A 27,239-nucleotide genomic window follows, 5' to 3' on the forward strand; every position below is an offset into this window, starting at 1 on the left:
CGTTTTATCAATCTCGCTATTACATTTTTTATAATTACATTTTTAAGATTATACAATCAGTGTTGTGTAGAAGACTTGTTCATGTATGTATTTATACATTTTAAATTTTAATTTGTTCTATCAGTAGTTATATACAGCTGTACATTTAAAGAATAAGTTGTCAGAATCTTAATTATAATGTATGATGATACTTTACTTTAGGTACACTTACGTCAATATAAACTAACTTAAGACAAAACACTTTGTGGAAAATAGATGTATGATCATTGGAACAGGCACTCACGAGACGATGATGTACACAATAATACAAATTCACTTTAACACAATAGAACCACTTTATATGCTGACAAAGCTACCTTTAAACAAAGAATAAAGAAAAAATAATACTTCCACCGATGATAAAATTTAGTAAATGTTTTGACTAGTCTGGGATATCGAAAACCCTTGTGTAATAATTTTTCAGTAATACATAATATTTATATTTCTTTATCTAATACATGGAAAAAACAGGAGCGAATTGCAGGGATATATAAACACCATAAGATGGTGACAACGGATCGCCATCATCTAAAAATAGATGATAAATAATAGCATATGAAAAATCATCTCTTTTATCATAAATTATTGTATTAAGCTTACTGTTAATGATATAGATATCACGATCCTGGAAAAGGCAGTGTTCATTGTTCGTGTAAATTTATTTCAAGACGATTTTAATTTTAAATTATCAACTTCCACCACCAACTCCATAATTATAGGAAAAACAATTTCCAAATCATTCAGTTTTCAAGGGCTTACAGAGGCTACTCAGATTCTGTAAAACGTCACCAGTATCTGAACAGAAAGTTGCTGAACAAGGGGTTTGTCGCAGAATGTTTCTTCCTTTTTTCTAAAACTGTTCAATGGAAGATACGGAGACATTGTTGATAAATATTCATAGTCAACTTCATAAATAATACACGATAGTTTTGAAGTATAGATTATATGTACTGACGTTGTTTATCAACTTAATACTATGTTCTTTTATTTATTTAGTATCCTTTAAATATTTATCTTAAAGTTTGGAAATAATTACTTTTACAGTTAAGACTGGTTTTAGAAGTGTCTGTTTGACGTTTCTCGGTACTTGTACATCCCGTCGTCTGTAATTTTACTATGGTTAATTTTTGTATTTTTGTCTTTTGTTTTTGATAATGTGCTTTGTCTATTTGCCGTTTGGTTTTTCTTTGTTTACATATTTGATTTTATAGTGATTAGAATTATAACACAATGCTGACTGCTATACCCCTATTTTTTGTCATGCTTACCTAATATTTGTCGGGCTTTTTTGTTGTTGTTCACACATCGTTGTCAATAAAATAGTATTCTATACAGCTGTTATACAAGCGAAAGGTTTAGCTAGCTACAAACCAGTTTTAATCCAGCATTTGCTACATAAGAAAATGTCTATACCAAATCAGGAATATGACAGTTGTTATTTATTTGTTTGATGTATTTGAGCTTTTATTTTGCCTTTTGCCTAGGGATTTTTACGTGGGGAATTTCCTCGGGATTTGGTATTTGTGTTTCTTTTTACATTTTTCAAAATAATATGGTGTTAAAAACAAATAGTTTAAGATACCGAAATGATCGAAATGGCAGTTTCGATCTGTTTAAAATGATCAGATTGGGGAAAAAAACAGCACAGTATATACTTTAGCAGAGAGGTGGACCATATCAATAGGGCATTGAAACTCATTAGTCGAAATAAACAGACAAATACAAGAAAACAAAAGAAAAGTAAAAAAGACAACATGAAAAACACCTAAAACTGGGGGTGTTCTAAAGTATTCCAGATGAGTAAGCAAGCCCTGTTCCACATGTGGCACCCGTCGTGTTCTCATGTAAGTACATATCAGGTAAAAACTCAAATTGCATAGAAAAGGAGGACGGGGTTGTAGCTATGACAATTAGAATATATCCGTCGTCCTCTAGGAAACAATTATTCCATTATGGGCAACCAACTCGTGATGGCGTCTATGAAATTTACGAATGCATGCTTGTGAAGCGCGATTTCATTCATTTACAAATTAAAACGAAACTACATTTGGATTCTTTTCTCGGGATTTTTTTTATATTTTAATACACATCCACGTTTATTTTCTATTTATCTCGGTATAACATGATACTGTCTGTAATTTGTAATTATTAATATATCAACGATTTTTTCCCCCGCATTTTTCCAAAGTGGAACGTTATTGCCTTCTCATAACATGCATAACGAATACTAATTATTTTTTGTAAAATTATAGCTCCTGCCCCTTTGACAAACTTGTTTATGAATAAATAGATTTTCAGTAATAAATCAGTATTTTTTTTAATTATATGTATTATATTATTACTTGTTTTTTATTCAGATATAGACATTTTGTAATCTAACGATTTTTTATGGATTTTGAAACACTTTTATTACATGGCACATCCATCCTTTTGTTTTTTTCGTTAAACTATATATAGTGGATTTTAACACATATCAATATATTTTCTAACCTACAGCAACGGCATATGATGGACGAAAAGATAAAAGAAACTGAAACACAAGAAGAAGGCTACTTACGTATTGGTATAAGTATCGTTTTATATATGTAACATTGGTAGTTATAAATTTGCTTATCTATGCCTTTTTATCGGGATCATTATACCCAATATGCATTGAACATTCTATCTTTTAGTCAAGCAATCATGTAAAAGATAAAAATGCCATTTCCGAAAAAATCATTACTGACATGTATGTGTTATGTTATATTTACCCATGACGAATAAATGTGTTAAAACACTGCTTATATATAGTTTGTTAGATTTTAATTTCAATTGTTTTTCACTAATCATTTTGGGTCCCCTTATAGCTTAGCTTGCTGTTTGGTTTCAGCCAAGGCTTTGTGTTGAAGGCCTGGCTATGATCTATAATTGTTTACTTTCATACAATGTGATTTGAATGCAGAGTTGTCTCATTGACACTCATATCATATCTTCAAAAATTCATTTTTATCTGTATGTCAAATTGTTTCATATTTTTCTTCACACATCAATAGTATTACAATGCTCATATACAATTACCTCACTAGGGTACACAAAAAAGAAACATAATTCTTCTCAAGTCAAAACTACTGTGTCACCTAAAGAGATAGAGATATTATTCGTCGAAATGTGCACTATTGAAATTGGTTTCGTTTATATCATTGAATATTATTGTTTCCTGTTTACCAGAGATCACACTTTCGTATTTGGGAGAGAACAGCCAACGAGATGTGTATCCGGGTTGATTGTTTCATTAGGTGTATTGACATTCGAGGACAGAACATAGGTCATACGAACTAAGTATGTATTTATCATGTTGAGACGTTGTCGCCTCAGTATGTAACAGACTTTAACATGGTTATAAGCAGTAATTGTAAACTTTTTTTCTTTTCAGAACAACAAAACGTTAAGTTTGGTAATCTTGTATACAAAGTGCAAATGCATTTAAATGTGGAGAAAAAGGCACGAAAACGAAATTTACAGGGATTGATATGCTGTACTAAAAGTAAGTATTCCCACATTTGACGAAATCCATTAAAAAAAGAAAAATTAAGGAACTTTCTTTCAATTAATGTCTTCACATATTCTGAAAACAATTCATAATACTTTCAGTTAATGATGTACAAATGTTAGGTTTAAACTTGTTGACAGATGTTCGGACACCTTGTTGTTTTTCCTATAATATAGGGTAAACTATTTTGCTCCCAGAGCATCCGTTTTTTGTTCAAATAAGACTTTAATTGACCATTAAAGTTCATTAACCAAACTTTTAGCAGATTCTACATTTCTTTTCTTTTGATTTGAGACCTTAATATTAGCAATGCAAATATAAGGTTAAAGACAAGTCAGCCTTTTCCCTCCAATTAAAAGAAAACAACTATCTCGAAAAGGAGCTTCATGACCTATCAAATGTTCAGCTTCGTTTGTACCGTACCTGTAATTTTTCTGACTTATAGTATCAATTAATAGTTCTAGACTTTTTTCAATTTTATCTAAGTACATCTTTTATATATATAAGCTTCCACGCCAGAAGCAGGTTTTGATGATACAAGTCAAATTGAAACATACATATCGTATTTAAGAACTTGTTATTTAGTTATAAGTTTTTAAAAACATTCTTGAGGAATAAAAGATTAGAAGTAGGTAGTTACTATGCCGAGTTTTTTTGATATTAACATTTAATCTTAGTTTCTTCTTTATGCTTGAGTTGTAGATTATCAACCAGACAAATATCAAGAACGACAATCCTTTTCTGATGACAGTAAGTGCAAAACTGTTTTTATAATTTGTAAGCATTTTGACGGCCGCTGTCGTGATGTTGTTTTTTGAATATTTTTCTATGAATGCACCGATTACATTTCTACAAATTATTTACTGTGAATATTCCATAATATGAAATTTGTGTTTACATTCTCCCTTAGTTTAGTGATTCTCTTGCTGCATTGAAGACCCATTGTCTATTTATTTTTCCTCGCTTTAACCTGTCTCATTTTTTATCACCCCACCGTGTCTAATAATTTCTGTTCACAGATACGTTTCCATTTCCAAGACGCAGAACGCCGCAGCCATTTTAGCGCTTATAAGTTCTCTGCGAGGCAGAATGATATGACCTTGTTATTGTGTTCTATGCAGAGAGATACAAATACAAAAAAAAACTTGTCTTGCAATCTCAGTTTTTTCTCTATACCTTTATCATGTTTATTCTCGTACAATGTGCGCTATTTGATAATAATTTAATATACTTCGAGGTAAGCATCACTGTTTGTTATTTGGGGATATATTTTAACCAATAATGTAAAATCAATAGTTGCCTAGCTGTTGGTACATACAGTAGCAGACTGATGAAATGTTACGCTTACATTTTTGTTTTTAACAGAAGTAAAAATTTAGCTTTCCAACTTCCAATTTAAATACAGTTTCCCTTTAGGTAAGACATATAACATTTATTGCAATACATCTTGTAGTATCCTATATTTTATGATGATATGATGATAAACCCATAACCAAGGAATCGAGCTTGAATTTCATATAATGAAGACTAAATGTTTCAATCAGTTAAATTGAAGTCTCGAGCTGGTATGTCAGTAACTGTCAGTAGTCCTTTGTAAATTTATGTATCATTGTCATTTTGCATAGTTTGTTTTGTTACATATTTTGACATCGGAGTCTGACTTTTTTTTATGTGAATTTTATGGTGTGTATTTATATTTGTTTGTTTTTTTCAACACTGGCTGGAGGTATAGGAGAAGGTTGAGATTTCACATAAAACCTTTTACACTGACGCATTTTTGCGCCTGTAATAAGTCAAGGGCTTATGGCCACTGTAAGTTTTATATGATTTTCATTTCATTTTTTTTTTATGTTTTGGAGTTATGTATAAGTCCATTATCAATGAATTAGTTCAGATTTTTGTTTAGGGGCAAGATGAAGCACGCCTCCAGGTGCTGGATTTTTCCGCTGTGTTATTTCCATTCTCAATTTTAATTGTGGAATTTCTTAAATCCCTGTTTATGAAGTGTATTGTATCAAAATCGACTGTATTATTTCACAATGGAAGTTGAATTTATTCATATAAAATACAATTTCAAAAACTGTATATACATTGATATATCAGTGGGGTAAATAATGAACATTTGATGAAATATAAATCCACAAGACATGAAAAAGGATACGTTTTTTATGTCATGTAATAAAATCATGTTTCAGAACCATGTGACAATTAGTGTGTAAAATGAAAACATACTTTAAATACTTTTTTTTTCATAATGTAGCATAGTTTAGGTAAAATCTTTTTTGTCATTTTATTAGACGAAACCTGTTACATCAAATGGAAAATAGAAACAGCAGATGAGACGAAAATCGAAAAAGTAATACCTGAATTAGAAATGGCGGTTAATTACATGGAAGCACCTTTCAGAATTGAATTTGTTCATATTGGTTCCCTCATTCTTGGTACTACAGTCAAAAGTGGTATTCTTCAAAACAACAAGGTTTTGCGACGTGCAGTGAAAACGTTTTTGAAGGAAATACAGTTTTTTGGCGAAATCAACACGAACTACAAAGTTGTGTTAAAGGTTGATGCATTTCAGTTGGATAAAGAGAAATTCTGTAAGATTATCGGTTTTTTTAAGTTGAAGAAACTCTAGCTGTCAAAATTTTATATGTGATTTATAACATTTTGTATTTTATTCAGCTTGTTTTGACCAAATTGACCAAAATGACAGATACTATCGAATATTGTTCAATATACCGCTTTTTTCAATGAAACCTTACTTTATTCCAATATTTGTTTTTCTAAATTGTTTTTAATGCAAAAATTATACGTTCAAATAATACTTTAGAACCGTTAAATTGATAAAATGTCAATAATAGTTATCAAAAGTACCAGGATTATGATTTAGTACGCCAGACCGCGCGTTTCGTCTACACAAGACTCATCAGTGACGGTCATATCAAAATAGTTATAAAGCCAAACAAGTAAAAAGTTGAAGAGCATATCGTTATCAACTAGATATAAAATTTCAATCTTGGTATCTATGATGAGTTGATCAATATCACAAAATATAAAATAAAGTTATTGCAATATGTTGTACATAGATCTAATCATAATTTCAAGTAAATTCATTTTTAGAACGATGATATTCATTGGACGTTGACAAATAGTTTTGAACACTTTTATTTCACGTCTGTCCAGTCGGTAACACTTAAAATCCACCATTTTGAATTCTGAAACTTTTTGTGCGTAATTTTGCAAATAGATAGTCACATGGTGTGCATCAAAATCTACAGAATGGTTCGAACACCTAAATAAATCTACTATTTATATTTGGCACCCGGATCATGCCCATAACATCACAATGCTTATAAGTCACTCGGTTTAATTTTTCGGATTGTAAACATAAAAAATAATAATAATCTTAATATTTGAAATTTGATTGCGTCATGGATAATTTTGGATCGTGTTGATAGAATGAGTAATGATGTATGGTGTAAGGTGTTTGGTGCGAAAGTGTAACGTGTATGGTGTAATGGTACAAGGTGTATTGTGTAATGGTGTATGATGTAATAGTGTATGGTGTTAGTTGGTAGTTTACACCATCCAAGGACTGTACTAGATTTACAATATTATATTTCTTTCTTTGTATTTATCTCTTTTACGTTATTGGAAGGTATTTTTGAGGCATTTTAAATACAATCGGCAATAAGGTATACAATGTATTTGGTATTGTTATTACACACGGTGGTATGATTTTTATTGTTGAAAAACTTTAAATCTCAATGATGATTGTATCTAGCATGGTACTTTCCCTCCTCCCTCTTCTTTTTTTTTGTTGTTATAAGAGAGGAAAGGTTTCGTTTGAAACATGTGAAATAGTGTAGACCTAAGACATTCCTTTCTTACCTTGCCTATACTTATAAGGCAACATCTTTGATTTTTTAATGAATTTGATGATATCGGTTATAGTTGTGCAAAACTTGATTCCATGTTAAATGTGTATTTTCGGTGAAGGTAAGGGTAAAATGCCTGTGAGACTGTGTTTGTTTACTGATTACTACATATGTTATAGGTGAATGATTCGATTTTTATATCTGAACTTTCAAAACATAATAATTTCAGATTTGAAAAATGCTGATGATTCGCCTGGTAGTCCCTCAGATGAATGTGAAAAGGATCCTTTTTTTGTAGAAGTTTCAGAATGCAGTTCGAATGAACCGCTGCCAATATCAAATAATGCTGGGCGGTGTGAATCAAACCTGGTAGAAAATTCAGATAACAGTTTGAATGCACCATTGCCAGTATCAAATAATGTTGTGCGGTGTTATTCTCGAAATATTCACGAGTTAAACCTAGATCGAGCTCCAGAATACAGTTCGAATACACCGCAGCCAGTATCACATAATGCTGTTCGGTGTTATTCTCGAAATATTCACGAGTTAAACCTAGATCGAGCTCCAGAATACAGTTCCAATGCACCGCAGCCAGTATCAAATAATGCTGTTCGGTGTTATTCTCGAAATATTCACGAGTTAAACCTAGATCGAGCTCCAGAAAACAGTTCGAATGCACCGCGGCGAGTATCAAATAATGCTGTTCGGTGTGTTTCTCGAAATATTCACGAGTTGAACCTTGAATATTCGGAATGTCCAGAACAATTAGTATATGTATATAACTAAGCTGTATTTCAGATTAATATATAAATGAAACCTTTTTTGAAAGATATCGTGCGGTAATTATTGTTAGAGACAGTTCAAATTAAACAATTGTGTCTGTTTGTGTTGGATGCCAACTTTTGTTAAAATTAAACGGAACTGCCTAAATAACATACAAGTGGGAGATTAACCAAGATATAAAATCAGATTTAACGCACGATTCTTTCAGGAAATGAAGTGTACATATAGGTTTAGTACCATTTAAATGTTAAATCCCGCTGCACCTGTCCTAAGTCAGGAATCTGATGTACAGTAGTTGTCGTTTGTTTATGTAATTTATACGTGTTTCTCGTTTCTCGTTTTTTATATAGATTAGACCGTTGATTTTCCCGTTGAAATGGTTTTACTTTAGTAATTTTGGGGCCTTTTATAGCTTGCTGTTCGGTGTGAGCCAAGGCTCCGTGTTGAAGGCCGTACACTGACCTATAATGGTTTACTTTTATAAATGTTATTTGGATGGAGAGGTGGCATTCACACCAAATCTTCCTATATCTATAGACTGATTATATAATGCTTCTGTATTTTTGGTGATTGCCACAATTCTAGAAAGCGTTTTGTCATTGAGTTTTATCATATAAACGGTTGAACAAAGAAATTAGAATTGGAGTATGTGCTTCTGGAAAAACCATTTTAAACGTAATTCAAAAAATAAAGAATGCAGTATATACAATTATATATTTTTTATTATGCTACATTAAAACGTATCACATAATTTTTAAGATAGATATTTTGAAAAAAAACCAACATGTTTTTATCTTTGATATGTGTCCATACGATACAAAAACAGCACACACGACTTTTGACAGTTTTGAATATACGATAAGTGTTTTACAGCGTTTTTAATTTCAAACGAACACACAATGATACACTGCAATATGTTATGTATACTATTGGTATCGGTATAGGATTTGACTCAGAACTTGTTAGTTAGTGGCAATATTGATTATGTGGAAGGCCTTGAACAGTGTAAATTTTAAACAAAACTGCTGTCCTATATTGGTCCTATATAAAGTCAAATTCTTTGTTTGGTCGTTTTTATGTCATGCCGTTTAGCAAACGTGATTTTGTTATTTCAGTAATACAAATACATGTATATGAAAATGATGGAAATATGAGAATAATTTAGACTTTCCAGTTTAATAAAAAACAAAGTATAAGCAGCCTCATACATCACCCAATATTATTAGTCATCGATTTCATGTAAATATCTTAATATTGCAATTTCTTATTGTAATTGTCGTATCAACATATTTTTTTTATGAAGATGGTCAGTTGTTTAATATTTTCATACATAAACAGCAGGACCATAAATATATGAAGTAGGATGGAAAAAAAATAGTAGTATGTTAGCTAATTTTTAGATAGTAGAGTTAATTCGCTTATCTTAATTATAACAAATCTTAAAATGTCTTTTTTTTTTGACAAGTTTTATATTTTTGTTCTGAATGTTTCACATCCCTATCATGTAAAAATGTTGATGTTTCACAGTCATGCACGAGAACAAACATTATTAAACTTTTAACATACAAAATAAATAGAGTTGTTTCAAGCTAATTGCCTTCTCGTTTTTTATGTAGATTGGACCATTGGTTTTTCCGTTTGAGTGGTTTTACACTAGTTTTTGTTGGGGCCCTTTATAGCTTGCTGTTGGTGTTAGCCAAAGTTCCGTGTTACATATATTGGTATAATTTAAATATTGTGACTTGCATGGAGAGTTGCCTCATTGGCTCTACATTTTCTTATATCTATGTCTTTCCTTACAGTTGTATTGCAGAAACAAAAATATATTAGAATGAAAAAGGACATTTTGTGAACAAATGATTTCTTTAATGTCCAATTTTCTTTTTTAAAGCGTGCAGATTTATTTGAGTTAATACTTTGTTTCAAAACACAAAGATACACTGCAATTGCTTTAAGCTATGTTTATTACGCTGCATTCCGCATATTATTTTAAAAAGTATCTTTTTGCACTAGTATATTTGTTTTCATTTATGAATTTAAGCAAGTATATTGATGCAATTTATATGATAAATGCTCCACAGGTATATGCCATATGTGGAGCAGGATCTGCTTACCATTCCAGAGCACCTGATATCACTCCTATTTTTTGGTGGAGTTCGTGTTACTTAGTCTTTATTTTTCTATGTTGTGTCTTCTGTAGTATTATTTGTCTGTTTGTGTTTTTATTTTTAGCCATGGCGTTGTCAGTTTATTTAATTTCAGTCTGCGAGTTTGACTGTCCCTCTGGTATCTTTGGTCCCTCTTTTATAAAAGAATAGGAATTAGAAAATATTGTGAGAAGAAAGAGACATGAGCAAAACCATTTGGACAGAAAATGTATACAAATATACTACAGTCTTTAAAATTGACAAAGAATACTGTAGCCCAGCAGAACCAAAGAAACTGCATAACTGTTGCAGAATACATTGATTCTACACAGGTATATGTATGCTACATCTTCCAGACAAGCATTAGAGATTGAATCAGGATTAATGCCGGTAGAGCTTTGGTTAAAAAATGCATAAACCATAAAGCTAAGATTAAGTCTACAGCTACACAAGAACCCATCAAACAACAGCTTATGATGTATGATATTAGTTATCAAAAGTACCAGGATTATAACTTTATACGCCAGACGCGCGTTTCGTCTACATAAGACTCATCAGTGGCGCTCAGATCAAAATAGTAAAAAAGCCAAACAAATACAAAGTTGAAGAGCATTGAGGACCCAAATTTCCAAAAAGTTGTGCCAAATACGGCTACGGTAATCTACTCCTGGGGTAGGTATGCCATCTATGTGACCAACCGAATTAGACTATTGACCGGATTTGTTATCACATAAGCAACACGACGGGTGCCACATGTGGAGCAGGATCTGCTAACCCTTTCAGAGTACCTGAGATTACCCCTAGTGTTTGTTAGGGTTCGTGTGGCTTATTCTTTAGTTTTCTATGTTGTGTCATGTGTACTATTGTTTGTCCTTTTTCATTTTTAGCCACGGCGTTGTCAGTTTATTTTCGAATTATGAGTTTAACTGTCCCTCTGGTATCTTTCATCTCTCTTCTATGATAAATGCTCCAGACCAATGTTCAATGCCTAAAAAAAAAACACCAAAAAAAACCCAACTTCGTTATAATGCATTACAAAAGCTTTTCTGGATTAACCTCCATTACGAACCCTCAAATCCGAATACTTGAAAGCCAAGGGTGTGTAGCAGACGTTCAAGAGCTATTTCTCAAATATAATATAAAAATAGTCAAATCCATCAAAGGCCAAACAAGCAGCAGAAATGGACAAACAGAGAAAGAGCTCTGCCAGGAAAATGAAATACAACTCATGAGAGATTGCAAACAAAACAAACACTAATGTTTATAGATGAATCATACTTCGGGAACCCATGACCTGGTGAATAAGGATCATTTATCTACACCGTGCAAAGTAAACCTGCGTTATGACTATCAATGCAATAGGAATATGCCGTTGAGCTCCCAAAAAATCTTACCGCTGTCTCTAAGAGTGTCCATGCTATGAAAACAAACGCATGTATTTTTTTCTAAATGCAATGTTTTTTATTATTGCAAGTATTGAAAAGGAAGTACCATAAACAAGTGCATCTATCGTGAAGTGACATTTGATAAAGCATTTTTTTTTCATGTAAAAATTGGTCATGCAATTGCATTATTTGTTTATTGTTGCTGAACGTTTTGCATGGCACAAGACATCGACTTTGGACTGGAACGACTTGTTACCATATATCAACATACTAGTATTCAGATTTGCATGGAAAACCAGCTTATGACCGCTAAATAGACACACTTGCATAATATATTCATGATGTTTCTGTAGAATACCAATTATTTACTGTTTCTAAGAATACCAAGAGATTTGAGGTAAACGTCAAAGATTAACGACAATGAGTTGGCCACTTGAACCATAAATAACCAAAAGAAATGTACAAAAACTTAATTTCATACATTTTTTTTTTAGCTTTTTCCATTTGATGTTAAATATATGTTCTGAATACATTTTCCAATAACCTCGTAATAATAAATCTGTACTTTAATAGGCATTATAACGTCAGGTGATTAATCACTGTCAATTTAAAAATCATTTCTTGCATTTATTATTTCAAATTTTTTTTAACAAAGAAAAAAAAAATTCAGATTAACTATTACGTTTCAGGAAGATCTGAATACAGCTATATGGATCAGATATTATAATGCGTGTTATTATTATTCCGGAATACAACCAGTCACATTATTCGCCTCGCAATCATTTCTGAATTTACAGTTCATACCTTGGTTGTATCGTTAAAAAGTCTTATCGATCTTTATATTATATAAAGTTAGCTATTACATTTTCTAAAATTAGATTTATAAGATATCACGGTTGTGTCGAGTTAAACTTGTATATGTATGTATTTTTACATTCTAAGTTTTGCTTTGTTCTATACATGCTATATGTAATATAACGCTTTACACATAAGAATAATTTGTCAGAATCTAAATTGTAATGTATTATGACACAACAATATACAACAGATGTATAATTACCCATTTAAAAGTAGTTTCTGTTTTCGAGAAGGCCAAAACAAGTATCCACTAATGGTGACAGAGCCTTTATAGGACTAATCATTTGATACTCATTATTTCCCAGGCATAGACTTTCGAAAAATTAGAATGTTACTGTCAGCATGGAAATCATTACTCAGGAATGTAGTTATTTCCCTTTGGTTCGTCTTCGAAAATATTTTAATGGACATTTTTGAAAGGGCTTACGAATTAAATTTTTCCAAAGGGCGTTTTGCAATATTCTATGAACATGAAAACTTACTTTAACGGTTGATACTGGATGGTGGTGTAATATCGTCTAACCGAGAGTAATGACAACGTAATAAATCAATGGACAACTAGTAAATTATCAACACACAATTTCATTGGCAAGTCGTAGGTACATCGCATGAATATTCACTAATTTAAGATCAACAACAATATCCTCTGTCAATCATGCACAATTCGCCTTTCAGAATCTAATGCATTCTGGTTAATAATTTCAAAAATGTACACCAAAACGTCGTGATTGGTTAAAAACGTCATAAACAATGGAAATTCAACCAATGACATAACGTTACTTTCATTTTGGGGTACGAAGAATGAAATTACCCATAGTCCTTTAGATTCTGAAACGGCCAATTCACCAAAGAATCTTTTTGAATAATGAATTGAACAGTTCTATAACCAAAACACAATTGTCAGTTGCATTTCTGTCACAGATATTATTGAATTGAACACATTGCATTGTGTTTTATTACCCTCCTCTTCATCTTCATATTGTTGACTGTGTTAACTCACTTATATCATGTATATTCTTTTTGTTATATTGAACATAATTCAATAATTCAAATTAAAAAAATATAAAACTCACTTGAAAGATATAAACTCTTTGTTAATTTAACGTTTAGAATTCCATTTCGATTATATAATTATGTTGTATTTTCATCTTCTACATCTAAAACAGTGTTTGCGTTTAATTGAGTTTAAAAAGAAGGAATATCGATTGGTGAATAGAATAGAACATGTAGAAGGATATATATTATCCCAATTAAGGGCCCCGAATGTAAAAAAATATTTTACATGACAATACCATCGATAATTCGAGATTAAACAAATAATAGTAAATTAACAAAAATGCTTAGCTCCGAAGGAAATTCCAAACGGGAACACAATGGATATCAAATGTCATATTCCAGATCCGATACATGCCTTTACTTATGTAGAAGTAAATAAAATCAAGTTATGAAGAGATTTTTCAAAAAACTATTTTAGCATATTAGCTTTTAAAGTTAACAATACAGCATGTACAAGTGTGATTGATACAACGCTTTCAATCCATGACACTGTCATCAACATGATCACCACATTCTTGTTTTTTTCCATGAATTATCAACGCTTCTTTTATATGTCCTTGGAATTATATGATTCAACTCCACCTAATTGAATACTTGTTATGAAGGATGGCTTCTTAATTAGGTGGTTATGATTTAACTTTAAAACTTCTAACACATGCTTGAAATAATATAAGTAGTACAAAACAAGATATTCATTGTATTAATTCTTTTTGATAAGCAAAGGCCTGTACGCCTCTTTCATGAATCCACAACAGTTTCGTTATTGTGCTTTATAAAAACCTAAATTCAAGTAATATATATTTAATTTTACAGATACCCTGCTACGATGTCGCGGTGGGAAACAAGAATTTTGTATCCATTGACAACTGCCGACAAGACGTGGACACAGCCGGGAAAAGCTACCAAGTCAACACAAGTAAGACCTAGGAGGACAAGGAGTACCAATGAAGCACCAAAAGAAGACGAAACGGTGATATATCAGAGAGTCCAGTCGACACACGATCATAAGAAGGACCAACTAAGAAAAGTCGTAAGTTCCGTAGCAGAACAACTTGTTACGGAACTTCGACAGGAGATTATACAAGCTGTTAACCTTGAGGGCTGTTCAGGATCATCAGACCACATGCAAGACCAAGAACAAACCTCAGGTACAAGTTTGAATTCTCCTCAGCTGCTCCAAATGAATCTTGGGCTAGGGACACCGATTACAAGCATTACTGGTGAATTTTCATTGCACAATATCACAACAAACTAATGACAAGATATCTTATTTTGGAAATTTAGGAAGAACTGAAAATAATAACATTAAAAAGATTTTAGAATGAATTCTATTCTTATTAAAATTATTTATAAATAGAGCAACACTATGTAAAATCAAATAATTGTTTCAGGCCTCAAAATTCTCTCAAAGAAAATCTAATTCTAGAAGAAAAACAAATTGTTTTTATTAAGCCTCATCACATTTCCATCCTCTATTTGGATCCATTGGTTCGTTCCAATACTAGAATATTATTTCTTGTTTTTTAGGTTCTTGTTTTTGCTTATCGACATACGTCAGAAAACCACATTGTCCCGTGTATTGAATGCTGTATTTTGAATTGTCATTTGAACAACTAAGGAAACAGTCGTTAGCTCAGATGATTGTTAAATCTATATGGTTGGCCTGTTGTCCTAAAACAGTCATACAAGTCCGTAGTTTTCTGTTGTTTTTTTTCTCTCTCTCCAATATAGAATCCCTCACAATTTATACATATGATAGAATAACTGACGGTTGAACTTTTAAAAGACTTTTTTGGGTTGACTGTGAAATGCTTGTCATTCATTCTTTTCTTCTATATAATCTACAAATGTCATTCATTGTTTATCTTTACATTTTTTGACAAAATGTAAAAAGTCAAATGTTGAAGATGTACTGTGTGATGTCTGTTATTCTTTTACTTGCTACATTATTACGCAAGTCGTAAAAAATCATGTTATCTTTTTTTCTTTGACAATCAAAGGGGACCGTCACTATTGTGATTTATAACAATTTTGATTCGAGCTACATCTTCAGTTTTACAGATACGTATAGATATGGTTAAGATTATGTTGCAAAGGAAATCGGAAAGTGCATATGCTAGTATACGCAAACGAACAACGGTCGACGAGGCCTCGAAACAGAGACAGCTATCCAAGCAACACAAGAAAGATTTAAGAGGTCAAGGTCTTCAAATAACCCACCACAAAAAGATGAAACAGTGATATATCAAAGACATCAGTCAACACACGAACTTCAAGAAGACCGACTAAAAAGAGAAAACAGATAAAAATGACAATTCCATTCAATTTGTATTCATTTTATCCAAAATTTACAACAAAAGTACAAATTCAAGATTTTCCATACTAATCTCCATTCCATGCTTTAGTATATGCCATATTGTGGTGCAAAATTATAGAGGTTGTTATAAAATCTATTGTTCTGTTTTGAGATGATAAAAACAAAGATATTAGACACTTAGAATATTTAATATGCAAAATACTAAGCTTTAAAGATGCCTTTGTTACCTTATTAATCTATGAAAAAGCTGAATTATGTCCCTGGGGAGTATCAATTTCCAACAAAAGTCCTTTCAGACAGTACAAAATGACAAATTATATATGCCTGATATAATAAAAGATAGAAACTACAAAACAAAGCACTACTGAAATATTTGCTGCATGAATTGCCAACAATGTGAGCAATTCTTTACACAGGAGTGTACAAATTCTATCTAAATTTAGCCTCAGGTGGGCCTCTTTTTTTCTTAAATAGACAATTTTAACAATGAAAATGCTTTTAGTATGACCAAATATTGTCTTACTCCATAAAAATTACAAACTTAACCAGAAAATTTCCAGTTTTAAAATAGTATGCCTAGAGAAATACCCAAGTGATACATTTAGGGAATTACACAGCAAAAAAAGGCAAATATATGGTTAAAAATATTTGACGCAACTTGAATTCTGTGATTTCCAATTGAATTAATCATTGCGAAAGATGAAAACAAATACAAAAGAAGAATACTTTGGTGCAGTTTATACAATATAGTTAATATTGAAATCCTAGAATAAAGTTTTATATCAGTACCCATCAATTTGACTTATAATGATGACTCAGCACAGTACAGTTCTCAGTTAAAAATTTCTATTCTTTGTGATGAAAATCAAATGTGCTTATCAAATGCTTCGAAATAGTATAATATGACTGAAGTCTGATTAATTTTGATTTCCCTTGCTATCTTGAGTATAGGGAAAACGGTACTATTTATTCTGCCATATGTGACAATACTAACATTTTCTAATTTTACCACTTTTTATAATAAACACCTGGATAAAACAGTTATGTGTGGTGTTAGTACTTTATTACTCTATTTTAAAAATTGAAGCCAAATAGTATCACTGTGACCAATTTCCAACGGAGCTTGTTTATGTTATCCATGCCCACCGTCATTTTGCAGCAAATTTATAAAATTTTGAAAGCCTTTTCAAATAATTCTCTAGAAAATATTTCAATAGGTTTTAAAATTTATATTGTAAATATAAACACTGCAGTTATTCATAGATAAATAAAAAAATATATTGTACCCTTACATCCAATCACAGCGCTCCTAAGTTGACTTCCTTCACCTGTCTTGGGTACACAAAAGGCCAACCTAATGCTAGGAAAATGTAATACTACCATTTTCCCTTAAAGGACTACCGAACTGTGACATTATCCGGAAAATTTTCACAACAGATCCGGAATAACTTTTTTAAGCGATTACTTAACACTATGTAAACAATGATAAAAAAAACCAATATATTACCACTCTGGATATTCAAAATAACAAAAAAACAATAAAATCAACAACAAAGCAAATATAAAACTAGTGTAAAGACAAATATAAACCCTAAAACTGATATTAATTAAACAATTTCAATGTGAAGTGTTAATCGACATTTGGCTTGTACAGTGATAGAACTGAACGGAGTGAGGTTTAAACAAAAATAAACGTCCCGGACCGTAATTCCGGAATTATATAAATGTGTAACAGATTGATGTGTTCTATTCAAATTAACAATTTCTTGTAAATCGAATAAGAAATGTTACAAACGAAAGTTGTTTTGTATAAAGTAAATATCGAAGTGTATATTTATGCAAAATAAACACAATTGAAGGTGGGTGTTCTTTGGGTGCATTAAACTCCTTAACTAAGCGTACTTTCAGATCTCGCCGCTGCACTATTTAGTATTTATAACATAAATTCAAATTACAAAAAAAGCAAAAATTATCATTAACAACGTATAGACTCTTTGTGATGTTTTAGCATGTAGTGTGTATTTTCGACTAAAAGTTATAAATAGTTGAAATTACGATTAAAGTATGTCAATGGTCAGTGATCCAATTCTTATACCGTACCGCGGGTTATTTTTCGCTTATATTTCCGGATAGAACAAAATTGTCAAAATAAATTCCGCCATTGAAAAGTGCACATGCAAAGCTATTGATAAAAGTTTAGAATCCGCTAAAATAATAACCAGCAAAATATTTCGTATACCTTATTATATGAAAATCGCTAAATTTTACACCCGCGAAAATAACCCACTATACGGTATAAAGATGAATTGACATATTCACACATACATTTCTAATTTGGCGATTTTTCTAGGTCTGTTTGGTTCTTATCATTGATGCAAACAATGTAAACCATCGTATTAAGCTAATGTTTGGAAGTTTGGAAGCAGGCAACGACATAGTTATTGCGGTTTCCATTTTGCGATGTTAACATTGTTTAACTTTTGATTTCAAAGTTTTTACTTACGGTCCAGCTTACGGTCAAATTAAAGGTAGAACTGTAGAGTTTAAAGAAGTCATTGTTTGTTTCTACACTTTAAAGACTTTAAGTTAATCAAACACAACCAGTTGTCTTCAATCAATTTTGCCATGATCACGATATTACAAAAATGTATCTAAATATAGTATGGAATCATAGTAATTTCTTTTAACTTAAAAAAAAATCATCAAACACGGATAACAGTGCTGTTACATTATGTAGTATTTCTTATTATATTTGTAATACTTTTTTTCAAGTTAGAATTATTACACTAAATTGTTGTTGGTACTAACTTCATTCCAATTAATATCCGGTACAACCACTGTAGTGAACAGATGTTCAATTCTCATTTATCCATAACGGAGACAGCTTAAGGGAACACACAAAAACTTAAAGAATCGCATGCACTTAAAAAGAAGCGTGATCGGTTGCACTGACAGGGCATGTTTCTCTTGACGTGATTCTATCATCCGATATAACAATCTTCATTCTGTGAGAGATCACAATAGGGAATTGGTATCTACTGATCTAAGACTTCACTGACATGTGATTCCTGCTTTGAGACAGACATATCGTATCAGTAAACCAATTTATGATGGTGACCGTAAGCCTTATGTAGTGCCGATTGCATCGTTCAACCACATAAGTCTGATTTGGCACTTTTGAAGATCACCACCGAAAAAGGAGTCCGTATTATGTGAATGTATACAAGCATAAAGTTAAATCTAGAAATATATTAACTATATATGACGAATATTACTCAACGAATAAATATCAGACATTGTTTGGGGTATCACAAGGAATATTTCTGATGTTCCCTTTTTTGATACTAAATTTCTCTTAAGTTGGGTCCTTGCACTTCTGGTCAAGAAATAAGCCTTGTTTCAAACAAATGTCATTCACATGAATGAATTAACACATTCCGTATTTTGTCTTGTGTTACTGCACTTGGTCAGATGCTTTCAGACTTCAGTCTTTTGAAAATATTCGATATCATATTCCCATGCATGGAGTTTTCTCCATTACGTTATAAGAAGTTTATATTTATCTATAAAACAATATCTATGAATTTTTTAATAAATTGGCACATACATATATCAAGGAAAGTTGAGCAATACTTGATTCTATGGTGAATATGTAATTTTTACGTTAAGGTAGGGGTATGTCGTCTGTGCAACGTTTTGTTTTTCATTTATTGATTTTAACATGTTTTAAGGTAAATGATTCTCTCTAGTATCGTTACACTGTTAAAAGATGACCAGTTCAGATTTGGAATCAGTAAATGACTTACCAAACATGTCATTGTCAAATTTTGATTAGAAATCTACGAACAGTTAGACCAAGAATGCCGAAATCAAAGAGTATTTGTATAAAACTAAGCTGTATTAAGGAATAAGTTAGGAACAAAACCGATTTTTTTTGGAGTATATAGTATAATTGCCTTAGTCAATTAAACTTCTAATTCAACTCTGTAACTATTTGTATAATGCATGTAAAGCTAGATTTTATATCATGGGTTAGTTGTATTATAATTTTGTTGTTCTGTGCTGTCAGTCGTTTCTCTCATTGTATCTATATCATGTATTGCCATGGTAATCAACAAAAATTAACAGTCAGCGATGTCTTGTTGATGCCTGGTTCAAATTCTCATTGTTATTTTCGTTTCAACATATTTTCTTGACAGTGATGGATTCTGAGCTGGTAATCTGTATAGGTAAGTTCTGGACTTGGCACAATATCACATATTTCAGATCGAATTGATGTATAACATGAATGTACAAGACTAAACATCGTAAAACTTTTATCATGCATGATAAATAAAATAATTTTAAACACTCCTTGCTTTTTACTTTCTCTATTTTGATCAATTCGGAGTAAAAAATAAGTCATTTGGTGACATTAAATGTATGCAGAATACAATATATTTGGGTAAATAAAATAGATTGTAGGATATCATCATGTCCTGTCATATCAAAGCTCATGACAGAATCCAGCTTTATAATGTTTTACTCATCTTGTTTTAATAAGACTCATCTGTTGTAATCGAATCAAAATCAGAGGACAAAATTAAAAACGAAGCTGATTGACACATAAAGCTTAAATTTCAAAAAGTTAGTGCCCACTTTAGCGGGAATTATTTCTTAAGATAATTTGCTTAGACTTATTTTGAGTACTGCCTTATCACTAAATGTATGTTATCTACGTATTTTATGGGAGAAACACGACAGGTGTAGTATGAAGAGCAAGATCTTTCTTGAGAACCGTAGATTACCCAGTTTTGTGGTGGATTTCGTGTTGCTTAATTTCAGTTTTCAATGTTATGTTTGTAGACTGTCATTGCATCTTGCTCGTTTTCGGTTTATTTTTTCAATGTCGTTGATAACTTATCTACTACTTTGAATATGCTTTTCTTATTGTCCGCCTATCTTGTTCATACACATGTTACTAGTGAAGGCGCAGCAATAAAAGACTTGAACACACTTTGTTAATTGTCCAAATTTCAAGACAAAGAACCAAATAGATATCTTTTCCACACCTTTTATTTGAAAGTTGTTTCTCAATCCCCCCTAAAAAAAAAACCACCTATTGTGAGTGTATGAATACACACTTTATTGACATCAATATATTTAGTACTAGTCGCAAGCACAACATTAAAACTTGCAGATAACATATTATGTCGGAAATATACGCAATTACCCGTGTATTTCAGATAAGATTTCCAATCCCTACTTTATGAGAAATGCAGTAATACATTGTCTTTCTTGAGGTAAATCATATTAAAAGAAAAAACACGTTTACTCTTACTTCAAAATAAAAATAGGCAATTTGATATATTCGAACCAAAAAGACAAGAGACTATGATTTACTGGATCCGTAAGCACAGCAGCATAGTTATGATCATTACAATGCATCAATGTAGCATTCAATGTAAAAATAAATGATTAAGAATAGAAAGTTACACAAGCTTGAAAACATAATGTATCAAAATACCAATAGTTCGTTTCTATGTATGTTGACATTTGTTTTTGTAGAAGTTTAATTTACTGTTTCTTCAGGGGCGTTGTTTAGGTAAATTCATGCCTTATAAAGATCAATCCTTAACTCCTCTTTATTTTTTATTTTTTTTGCGGAATTTATGCTAATGCACAAAAAAAAAATTTACGTGAATTTGCACCAACCACAATCGACTGTTTTGTGAACATTTTTCTATTATTTAAAAGTGTACAATTATCTCGATGCTCAATTCAATAATTCAAGAAAATACACATACATACGATGCATAAAATCATAAATTAAGTGCATTCATTTAACTTTTAAAACCTATAGAAACAGATGTAAAAAATTCTAATTTTCCAACTTCGCCATTTTAACCTTCTCTAACAAAGAGTTCTATTTCTATTCTTTATTCTTTTTATTATCCTGTCACGTATAAGCTGTATTATGATAACTTAACTTTAAAAAAGCAAAAACAGAAATATTACTATAAAAGGCTTCAAATGTTATTTTATCAACAAATCATGTGAAAGTAAACTTACAGATAAAAAATAACAATTTCAAGGTAAATTCAGAACGGAAAATTCTTTTATGAAATGGCACAATCAAACGCTCAAACACATCTAACGGATGGAAAACAACTGTCAAAGTGCTAACTTGGAACACGCAAACAAAACAATATATTCTTTCAGGTTTATTTTTAAAAATCAACATATTTTCACGGATACTATTTAAAAAATGTATAATTGTGGTTTCGAACATACTTTTAGAATGAATGCGTTGTCTTTAACATATGAAGAGACATACATTTATGTTGTTCACGCATCATCAGTTGGTGAACCAAATGGGAACTGGATAAAAATTGTGCATAATACTTATATTATAACTAACACTTAGATTACCTTGGCAAGCTTTTAGAAAAAGCTAATAGTTGTTTATATTATAAACGTGACTACGTAAGTCATGTGATTGATCCATATCGATAACAAACTTCCTTGTTTCGTTTAAGGTGAGTGCTATTTATGATCTTTATGTGTCCTTCAAGAATAAGTTATTTATTTCAAGTGTTCTAATTAGTACAGGTTTATTGTTATGTTGATAATCAAAGCTGTGCATAAACAATGATAACAATCACAAGATGTGATATGATCTCACCACTGCAAAACGTGTAAAGGCATGTCATTATAGCTTGTGAATAAAAGTGTCTAAAACGTTATGCGAGTAGGAAATTCATAAAATTTCTTAATGTATAAGCAAGTAAGCAGAATTGGTCCCAATAGTGTCAACGTCTGAATTGAAATCATAGGCTATATATGAACTTTCAGTAACGCACCAAGAACCTTTTGTAAAAGGGGGTGGGGGGCACTGACTGACTTTAAAAGGGGCCGCTCCAGTTATGCTTCAGTGATTCCCTATAAACTTAACCAACTTTTCCCCACATAATCCCCCACCTGGATCCGCTTTCGACTTTGTTTATCTACAATAGGATGTAACACGTGCAGGAGTTCAGTAATATTAAACTAGCTAAGTCAACTTTGATTGAAACATAATATGTTTTCATGAGTCACTATAGTTACCGCAGATCTTGAAAAGGTAAATACAGTAAACATATTTGTAAATGTTTTGTTAATTTCGCATGTGTTTGATCACACAGAGAGTAGTTGGTTTCCAAATTCTAAATGCGATTTATTTTATGGAACTTTTATAAGAAGTTACAACATATTCTCATGATACAAGAACAAAATTCTTGAAATGTTTCCAATCCAATACACATGCCTATATTAAAAGGAAATCGAAGACTGGGACTGCGTTTAGGTAAGAACAATAACTTCTTCCCGATCCAATGGAGATTAACAGCATATAATCGTTTGGAAAGAATGATGTTGTATTTTCCTCAGTTAAAACTATAAGATTGCTTTACTGTAGTCAAGGTCTAACAAAACAGAAAGTCTTTGCGAAGGTGTCATCATTGTAGAACGTTTTTAATACGGTCTTCATTTTCAAGATTACCTACGCAAAGTAATAAATCAAAAAAATGGTAACTTTTATTGTCAATGGACATCAACTACCACATACCCGATATATACATAAAACCAGTATAACACATACATACACATCATAAAACATGACGACAACAACGACCAGGACATGGTTCTCAATACGTACTCATTACAAACACATCATGTAGATTGGTCAGACAAGATTTATTGATTTTCATTTGTAAATTTGTTTTGTCATCGTCATACATTGAGAGAGTAAGATTAATGAATGTGAAACAAACAACTTTGTTAAATATTTTGTCAAGCCATTTGAATCTCTATTAAACTTTTTCGTCATAGTGAAGATGAGGACTATAAAGCACTTATAAAATAATTACGAATGAAAAGCAAAACATTGTTGAAAAATATTTTTTTGTTTGAATTTTAATTTAAATTGGTAATATATTTCCTTAATAAAGGTCGGCTTTTGATTTCTATCAATGTTAGTAATCCAATTCCCTTTGTTGAAGTTCACAGAAAAGTATCCTCACCTACTGAAAAAGTCACTAAGGCTGTTTTAACCAGACCGTTTTTGAGTTTCTAAAGACACAGTATTCCGATCATATTCATATTTTATACTACTTATACTTTTTTACCTTTCATCAAAGACTGATAAACACGTGATAATGTGCAAAGATTGCACGATAGCATTATTCATATTGGGTTAGAATTTGGAACGTGTAGGATTATATGATAAAGATTGTTTCGTGTTTACTTGTATTTAATCATCTAAAGTTTAAATTAAGTGTCGTTTTCTTTACAGATTGTTATTGCATTGTTAATCTGTCAAATCAGAAACATCAGATTAATAGCAAAAATTAACATTCACACAAACAATTGAAATAATGTCAAATCATATATATATAATATTCACTGAGGCCAACGGTTTATATGTTTATTATACCTAGAAATATGCTGGTTTAGAGTTCGGTGGCATTGATTTTTTCATCACCCTTATACATCAAAGCATTTATGTAAACTTTTGTTGATTTTTCAGTTATTTTTGTCTTACAAAATGGCTACAAATACGTCAGTTTGCGCTATATGTGATCTCCGGCATGTCACATCACGGTCCATGAACTGGTGTCCGGAATGTGAGGAAGCGCTGTGTACTGATTGTAGTGAACATCATAGTCTTTCACGAGGAACACGAAGTCACAAAACCATTCCTATAACACAATATCAATCCTTACCAACCTTTGTAACCGATATACAACAGTTCTGTTTATTCCACAATGAAAAGTACCAACTATATTGTATGACACATGAAAGTCCAATATGTTACAGGTGCATAAAGGAGCATGGGAAATGCTCTAAAGTCATCCCTCTTGAAGACTTTATTGGAGAAATCAGAAGTTCCGAACTTTTTCGAGATTTAGAACAAAGTTTAGAAGATGTACTTGAAAATATCAAGCGAATTCGGAAAGATAGAGAGAATAATGTTGAATCGATTCAATCTCAGAAGAAGAACATAACCATGGAAATAGATAGCATAAAAAAGCAGATAAACCAACATCTTGATAAACTGGAGGCGTCTTTATTAAAAGAACTGGAACAGGTATACGATAATCATAGCTATCGCATTTCATCAATTATTTCTGCTCTTAAAGATCAAGAACATGAAATTAAACAATGCAACAAGGAATTCGAGAATATCACCAAACATGCTTCTGATCTCCAAACTTTCCTTGGTATGAGGGAAATTCAGTTAAAAGTCACTGATAATGAAAGTCGTCTCAAGTCAATGATTACAAACAAAAGTCTTGAAAATGTTGACATGCAATTAACAATAGATGATAAAATACAGGACTTCCTTAAATCGGCTGGGAAATTTGGTTCTATCATAATAAGGGAAAGTCCATCTATTTGCACCAATATTTCTAGCAAGAAAACTAGACAGGCTCAGATATCAGCACCATATACAATGCAGTCAGTAAATAACATTTCAGTGGAATTCAACATGAAATTAAACACACTCTGTTCAAGGCCAAGGGGATGTACGATAACACGAAAAGGTTTGTGTATTTTTACAGACTACCGGTTTAACAACGAAAAGTTAGTAGCAATAAACGCCCACGGTAACACTGAATTTACCCTCAAGCTATCGAATGCATACAGCACCTTTGATGTAGAAGCTATCAACGATAATATAGTGGCAATAACAACTGGAGAGACATACAAACTATGTGAGTACTTCGGTATAAGCTTTGTTGATTTCACAAAGAGTAAAGTAATAAAGTTCATTGAATTACCTGGTGATCCCTATGGTATCAAACACGATGGCACGGCATTAATCTGCTGTGTTGAAGACAAAGATTTGCATGTGATCTCATGTAAAGACTACAGCGTTACTACAATACCGAACACTGTAGTACCTAAGTACTCGTATGTCACAACACATGCAGACACAATTTTATTTACCAATCCGGATAAACATAAAATAGTTTGCTGTTTATACGATGGAACACCTGTATGGGAGTTTAACAATGACATTTTGAGGACGCCATGTGGTATCACTGTCGACGACAAGGGACATATTTTCGTCGTTGGTCGTGTATCGTGTAATGTTCTCATCATATCTCCTGACGGTAAACAATACAAACAAATACTAAACAAGGAAAATGGTCTCAATGATCCACACGCAATTTTCTTTGACAAGCTAAGAAATCAGCTTCTAGTGGCAAATAAATTATCGGACGCTTTTCTTTATAATATTTCATTTTTATAGAAGTGATTGTATTAAACAAAACAGTTTTTAACAGATTATAAAACAATAAACATAGCTTAAACATACACATAGCAAAACATTTAATTTACTTTGCAACAATATATATATAAAATGTTTAATAGATCAGAAGTTGAGCATTATATCAGAACACATCCAACACATCAAACGAATTGACAACAACTGTCATATTCCTGACTTTGTACAGGTATTTTTTAGGTAGATATGGTGGAAAAAACCAAGGCTTATAGCAAGCTAAACCTTTCTTTTGTATGACAGTTGCATATAATCCCATTATAATGACAACGATGTGTGAACAAAATAAACAGACATAATAAGTAAAAGAGTAAACAATAGGGGTACAACGGTCAACATTGTGTTACTACCTTAATCACTATACAATAAGATAAACAAACAAACATTTACCACATCACAATGACACAATGACGGTCGGCATATGTGTGTGTTGCCTATTTATATTAAACTTTTATATGATATAAAACAAAAAAGCAAAAGAGTGTTTCTTTAGAGCAATAATTTCTTTGACGTACGCTCGAGGACGTACGTACGTGTTTCTTAAAATAAATCCCCCCAAAAACTAAAATGTGCTGTGTACGTTATTGATACAGCAACATACATTGTATGATCATGTTAACATAAATTAACTGTGCTTTAAATATATCAAAGTAGATCTTTTGCCATCAATCCAACTTGTGTGTATGCCGAAGGCGATATATTGTGTATTCGCCTAAACGTAAATCCAAGGATACAATTATCAATCAAAGGATGACAGAAAAAAGATAATAGTGCAACCAAATGACAAAGAACCTCTAAAGGTCAACAAATGACAGACAAGTGACCAGTTGTTGAATTCCAATTTTCGGGCAAAGTTTCTAGAGGAATGCATGTGAACCACGAATTTAAATATCCACAAATATGCAAATTTTCCTTTAACTACGAAAATTGGTACCCAC

The 27,239-nt window shown here is 31.7% G+C and overlaps 2 protein-coding genes across 2 annotated transcripts; both read left to right on the plus strand.

Moving 5' to 3' along the window:
• Window positions 1-2,538: 2,538 nt before the first annotated feature.
• LOC139482130 (uncharacterized) lies at window positions 2,539-8,490 on the plus strand. The gene is made up of 5 exons (XM_071265817.1): window positions 2,539-2,602; window positions 3,452-3,562; window positions 4,271-4,318; window positions 5,866-6,165; window positions 7,676-8,490. The coding sequence occupies exons 1-5, from the start codon at window positions 2,545-2,547 to the stop codon at window positions 8,230-8,232; spliced, it is 1,074 nt and encodes a 357-aa protein (XP_071121918.1). The 5' UTR covers window positions 2,539-2,544; the 3' UTR covers window positions 8,233-8,490.
• A 16,065-nt stretch (window positions 8,491-24,555) lies between these two features.
• Window positions 24,556-26,268, plus strand: LOC139483392 (tripartite motif-containing protein 2-like). Its single transcript, XM_071267410.1, has one exon. The coding sequence runs from the start codon at window positions 24,556-24,558 to the stop codon at window positions 26,266-26,268; it is 1,713 nt and encodes a 570-aa protein (XP_071123511.1).
• Window positions 26,269-27,239: the final 971 nt, after the last annotated feature.

Source organism: Mytilus edulis, chromosome 7, assembly GCF_963676685.1.
Source record: "Mytilus edulis chromosome 7, xbMytEdul2.2, whole genome shotgun sequence".
Classification (NCBI taxonomy): domain Eukaryota; kingdom Metazoa; phylum Mollusca; class Bivalvia; order Mytilida; family Mytilidae; genus Mytilus; species Mytilus edulis.

Bases quoted from the DNA above. Each gene is read 5' to 3' on its own strand.
- LOC139482130 (XM_071265817.1), top strand. From the start codon at position 2,545: ATGATGGACGAAAAGATAAAAGAAACTGAAACACAAGAAGAAGGCTAC. The intron at 3,563-4,270 runs GTAAGTATTCCC...CTTGAGTTGTAG, and splicing joins ATTGATATGCTGTACTAAAA to ATTATCAACCAGACAAATAT. The intron at 4,319-5,865 runs GTAAGTGCAAAA...TCATTTTATTAG, and splicing joins ACAATCCTTTTCTGATGACA to ACGAAACCTGTTACATCAAA.
- LOC139483392 (XM_071267410.1), top strand. From the start codon at position 24,556: ATGGCTACAAATACGTCAGTTTGCGCTATATGTGATCTCCGGCATGTC.